This window comes from Setaria italica, chromosome IX (assembly GCF_000263155.2).
Source record: "Setaria italica strain Yugu1 chromosome IX, Setaria_italica_v2.0, whole genome shotgun sequence".
Lineage (NCBI taxonomy): Eukaryota > Viridiplantae > Streptophyta > Magnoliopsida > Poales > Poaceae > Setaria > Setaria italica.
The window spans coordinates 7,477,888-7,483,237 of record NC_028458.1 but is presented as its reverse complement, the minus strand read 5'-3'; the positions used below and the strand labels follow the sequence as shown (position 1 = coordinate 7,483,237).

Sequence of the window (5,350 nt, the reverse complement as noted above, 5' to 3'; positions counted from 1 at the left end):
CGAGCGGACGTGGCGGTTCACACTCCGGACGCCGTAACCACCGGTTCCCAGCCGCGACGAAGACGAAGCCCCCTGCTCGGTCGGGCGGCCAGAACCCGCGTGCCCAGCGAGCGCGCGACCGCCCCCAAAAGAAACTGGCCGCTGAACCCTTTCCGCGCGGATGAACCCAACCGCTGAAGGAGCCCCCGTGTCTGACAGCTCATCGGCGGCGGCTTGGCCCACCACGCGTCCGCTCAGACGTTTAAAGCCCGTCGCGCTCGCTCGCCTTCGCCACAAAGCAAACCCAATCCCACCCCCACAAGGAAGCGTATCGCCACCCTCGGATCCTTCCCCCTAATTGCTCCCGCGCAGCTTCCATTCATCCCACGCTTCCACACCGTGCCCGCGCTCGCGCCCGGGGGTATAAAACACCGGGGCGAAACCGCCCGGTCTTCACAGGCACACCAACTCGATCGGGGAGAGCGACGGGGCGGCTGCTCTAGCTAAGCTCGGCGCTTGCGGCGGCGGCGGGCGGCGATGGGGAGGAGGCTGGACGTGCTGCTGGGGCGGACGACGAAGCAGACGGCGCGGCTGCGGTCGCTGCTGGGGCTGGCGGTGACGCGGCTGGGCGTGGTGCGTGGCCACCGGCAGGTGCGGTTCGCGCAGGCGCGCGGGGACGTCGAGCAGCTGCTCCGCCTGGGCCACGCGGACCGCGCGCTGGCACGCGCCGAGCACGTCGTCCGGGAGCAGAACGCGCTCGACGTGCTCGCCGAGCTCGAGGCCTACTGCGGCCTCATCGTCGAGCGGGCGGCGCTCGTCGATGCGCACAGGGAGTGCCCCGAGGAGCTGCGGGAGGCGGCGGCGGGGCTCGTGTACGCCGCCGCAAGGTGCGGGGACCTGCCGGAGCTGCAGGAGGTACGGGGCATCCTTGCCGCCAAGTTCGGAAGGGGGTTCGTCTCCGCCGCCTCCGAGCTCCGCAGCGGATGCGGGATCAACCCCAAGGTGAGCACCGACGACGACGAACCTTCTGACTCGACACTCGAATCAAAATTGGATGTCTCTAACGAAATTTGATTCCCTTGTCGGAACGGAACAGATCGTGCAGAAGCTGTCGACCAAGCAGCCGAGCCTCGAGAGCCGGCAGATGGTGCTCCAGGAGATCGCCGCAGAGAAAGGGTTCGCCGTGAGCGTCTACGAGCCACCACCCTGCGAGGGCTCCGGACGCTCCAACCACAACCGCAGGAAGACGAAGCACGACGAAGAGATGATCAGGATGCCACCAGCTGATGACCTGGACGAAGACGTCTCTGGCGACTCGGCGCAGAGGTACAAGGACGTGGAAGCGGCGGCGCAGGCCGCGTTCGAGTCGGCCGCCTCGGCCGCCGCCGCCGCGAAGGCAGCCATGGAGCTCTCGCGTGGGGAGTCCAGGGGGCCAGGCGACAGGGGAAAGACTGGAACCACGCGGATGGATGATGAGAGCAAGAAAGAAGGTGAGATGCTTGATGGAAAGACATCTGAGAAGATTGGACATGCGCGGAATTACAGTTCAGAGATTGAGATCCTGCCGGAGGACGAGGCAGATCATGGCGACGTTGCAGTGAAAGAACAGAAACACCATGAGCAGCGGGAGCCGGCCAGGGGCAAGCCGGCATCGGTCAGAACGAAGTGGGGATTTTAGCTGCGCAACAAGATGGCAACAGAGGAGATGGTTTCTTGATCTCAATATATTTAGTTGAATTTTCGTTATATGTAGAATCCTATGGCATACGTTCATACCATATATGTAATGTAAATGATATTAAAAAAAGGAAAAGGGACAAATTTGATTCTTTTCCAATTTATAAGCAGGGTGCAAAATCATCAGCGTATATTGCTGAAGAATGCATTTTTTTTGTAGATACATTAAAGAGGATGGAGAATTTGCTGTCACCCAACTGGTACAAAAGCTATATTAAACCTCATTGCTGACAAGATTAACAAGTCTGCTAAGGACTGCAGTTACCCACTAGAATACTCCTAAAATAAATGATTAAATATTAACAGAGGACAACATCATCTATCTGGAACATCTCAGCTACAGAAACTGCAAGAAACAGCAGAACCATGAACCGTGTAGCTGGTAAAACTTCTGTAACAGATTTTTGACTTGAGATGTAGATACTATCATGCTACATCAGCGAGACATTTTTGGCCTTTTGTTGAGACTTGCCAGCATGCCCAGTGTAAGACTGTCTTCATCATCTTCGTCATCTTCCTGCAGATGCATATTGTTCATCAGCATCATGAATAGCTAGATGGCGCATGGCAGCAACAGGAAAGGTAAATCCCAACTGCAATCAAAGGGTAAAAGGATAGAGGGGGAATGAAGCAGAAACCTTAAATTCCTTCTGACTTGAGATGTAGATACTCTCATGCTACATCAGCGAGAAATTTTTCGCTTTTTGTTGAGACTTGCCAGCATGTCAGTATAAGACTGCAGGTTCACGTCGACATCTTCGTCATACTCAAGACCAAGCTCTTCCTGCAGATGCATATTGTTCATCAGCGTCATGAATAGCTAGATGGCACATAACAGCAACAGGAAGGGTAAGTTCCAAGTGCAATCAAAGGGTATAAGGATAGAGGGGAAATGCAGCAAAAACCTTAAATTCTTTCTGATCTTTTGGGCTATTCTCAGTAATATTATCCCAAAGCTCCTTGAACATCCTCTTCCGCTTTTTCCATTGGTTGACTTTTTCAGCAAAAGAATCCTCAATGATCTTCTTGTCCTCAGGTTTCACCAAGATGACACCACTCCGCAATTTATTGAGTTTCTCTTCCATTTCCTGGACCTAAACAAATATGGTCCTGTAAATACAACAGGTTCAAAGGAACAGACTCATAGTAAGGAGCGGAAGGAAACAATTTATATGCACGTACTTCGCTTTGTAATTTAGTCTCCTTCGACTTAATCTCTGCCAGCGTCAAGTTTGACTGCAGGCCTCGTACCTCTGTACAAGATTTAAATTTAGATGTCATCAAAATATGACCATTGCATACTGCATTTGATAGACCACTAAAAAGACCAAGGTAAGAATTGGAAGTTTGGAACCTACCAGATTCAACCTCACTAATTGCTTTCTTTTGATCTACAAGTTCTTCTTGCAACTTGGCATTTGCTTTCTTCATCTCCTCGAGTTCTTCCCCATTTGGAATGTCGAATTGATCTTGCCGAGCAATGTAAATTTTCTGCTTGCCATACTCCTTGAAGGAAATCTGTCCACTGTCGGCCAATGCATCCAGTGCCTTTTGTACTGCAGTCTTCTTCAGATTAAACTTCTGTAGCGCGTCAGCTACATTCTGTGAATTCAGTGGCCTGTTTTGCTGCAGAGTCATGGTAATAGTCAACTCAGTGATACCCAGAGCTTAAAAAAAACAAAATGTGCGGCTAATGTGTTACTATATCAACTATGAAAGTGAGACCAGATAGTGTGGTAATTTTTTTCATATATTCTGCATAAAATTGAAGAACTGTACACAAAGCACTTTCTGAATAAAGTTGTTTCGTATCGAAAGCCACATACACTACTTAGGCACATAAGTAAAGCAGGTCAATATTTAACCAAATCGGGATAAGAGCAATATCTGAAGGGAAATACAGTAATACTTACTCCCCATTTTATTTATTTGAATTCAGAAGGAAGTTTCACTAAGTTAAATGGGAAATAAACAATGCAACAAAGCAGAACTAAATGAAAGTACATGATAACACATGCTCTAGAAAGTTGAAACACATATAAGCTTCTGTAAGGGGAAAACAGTCTAAGGTGAGCATAACTACATCTGACAGGGGAGGGGAAAAAACAGCATACGGTGAAGAGCAAAAACCAAAACTGATCTGCAAAAGCCTTGTGCTTGTGTTACCACTTGCAAGCATTTGTGAGCTGCTTTGCAGTTACAAACTCAAGGGGACAATTTTCTGGTAAATCATAAAACGATGCTGATAAGCTGGGACAGGATAGTTGAAAGAGAACCAGATAAATTATCTTATACAAAAGGCAAACACAAACAACAAAGCAAGTAGCAGTGTAGCACCATGGAGTCCAACATCCAAACTGAAGCTAGTCTAAATTTTGTTCTATTCTAGGGATTAGCATAGAAATCATATGCTGGTCACAGGAATGAATTGCTCACTCCCAACATATCCAGCTAACATTTCAGCACTTGACTGCAGGTAGCTGCTTAATTGGAGGACAGCTGCAATTACGACCATTCAGAATAATGATCAAGAAACGAAGTGATGCCAGTTGCAACTAACATGCATCAATTAATCAGGATGGTGACGAGGGAGTTTTTACATGATTCTAACTAACCCATCTGAATCTACAGAAAGAAAGAATGGACAATAATTGGTATTCATCAAACAGCATGCTGCTATCATGATTACCGCACAGTCAGTATCCAGCTTGTCAACTTTGTCACATCCATACAATCCTAAGGATTCTAGAAAAATTCTTATACATCACAAATCCCCACAAGTACCAACAGAGTGAAAATAGAACCCTAATTGCACAAGCATAAGCAGAACCAGGGGTTTAGGGTTTTCGGGTTGAGTTTCAGGGGAGGGACGGCACCTCATTGACGAAACCCAGGACGATTCCTGCAGAAACGGAAGAAAAAATGAAGCCGCAAAATCATCAGAAATATCGACTAGGCCAAGCTAAGGACGGTCGAAATCGGGAAGGTTTGAGCCAAAAAAAAACATTTCAGTTGGGAGGGGGCGGGGCCGCAGGGGTGAATACCTTCCACACTATCCGATTTGGGCGGCATTGCCTCCTCGCCCGCCCGCCTCGCCGGCGTGGCTTTGCTTGCTGCTGCTCCTCGACAGGGAAAAGGCGGAGCCGCGGAGGAGAGCGCCGGCGGGGAATGGATTGTTTGGGAAGCCGAGGGGTGTGGGGTTGTGTGTGTCGGCCTGTTGGCCTTGACGTGGCCTCTGCTCTGCGGGTCACTGACAACGCAGGGCCGCCTTAGCTGGTGACGCGGGCGGGAGGTTTCCACTTTCCCGCCCAAACCACCCCCACGCCGCCCTGACGAAGCCGAGGACAAAGCATTGTTACTCTGCCTTTCGCCTTGCGATCTCCCTCTTATCAACGACTACTGGTGACGGGGACTCCCTAGTCGTCATAAGCCAACTAAGTCTTCGAAGCTCCAATGACAACATGCACGCTTTATTGCAATAAGTCCGTAAATTGGAAAACAAGTTCTCCGGTTGCATTTCCATCAAATATGTCCGCAAAACAACGTAGGTGCCGACGCCTTACAAGATAGGATGAGTTTCGATCCATTGCGTGTGCGCGAACGGCCCACCCGACTGGGGTGCCTTTACTCAAGA

At 49.8% G+C, this 5,350-nt stretch overlaps 2 protein-coding genes across 2 annotated transcripts; one reads left to right on the top strand and one right to left on the bottom strand.

The window, feature by feature from the left end:
* Positions 1-272: 272 nt before the first annotated feature.
* Positions 273-1,860, top strand: LOC101762282. The gene is made up of 2 exons (XM_004981954.3): positions 273-981; positions 1,076-1,860. Exons 1-2 carry the CDS (start codon positions 517-519, stop codon positions 1,655-1,657), a joined length of 1,047 nt encoding a protein of 348 aa, XP_004982011.1. The 5' UTR covers positions 273-516; the 3' UTR covers positions 1,658-1,860.
* On the bottom strand, positions 1,821-4,966 carry LOC101761861 (homologous-pairing protein 2 homolog). Its single transcript, XM_004981953.3, has 7 exons — positions 4,761-4,966; positions 4,593-4,618; positions 3,075-3,342; positions 2,899-2,969; positions 2,622-2,810; positions 2,355-2,500; positions 1,821-2,233 (listed from the first exon to the last, which is right to left on the bottom strand). The coding sequence occupies exons 1-6, from the start codon at positions 4,786-4,788 to the stop codon at positions 2,399-2,401; spliced, it is 684 nt and encodes a 227-aa protein (XP_004982010.1). The 5' UTR covers positions 4,789-4,966; the 3' UTR covers positions 1,821-2,233; positions 2,355-2,398.
* Between the last annotated feature and the right edge of the window lie 384 nt (positions 4,967-5,350).

What these genes read in the sequence shown, in the direction of transcription:
- LOC101762282 (XM_004981954.3), top strand. Translation starts at nt 517, where the DNA reads ATGGGGAGGAGGCTGGACGTGCTGCTGGGGCGGACGACGAAGCAGACG. An exon ending in GATGCGGGATCAACCCCAAG is followed by an intron (nt 982 to 1,075) that starts GTGAGCACCGAC and finishes GGAACGGAACAG; the next exon opens with ATCGTGCAGAAGCTGTCGAC.
- LOC101761861 (XM_004981953.3), bottom strand. Translation starts at nt 4,788, where the DNA reads ATGCCGCCCAAATCGGATAGTGTGGAAG. An exon ending in TCCTGGGTTTCGTCAATGAG is followed by an intron (nt 3,343 to 4,592) that starts GTGCCGTCCCTC and finishes ATGACTCTGCAG; the next exon opens with CAAAACAGGCCACTGAATTC. An exon ending in AATTAGTGAGGTTGAATCTG is followed by an intron (nt 2,970 to 3,074) that starts GTAGGTTCCAAA and finishes AATCTTGTACAG; the next exon opens with AGGTACGAGGCCTGCAGTCA.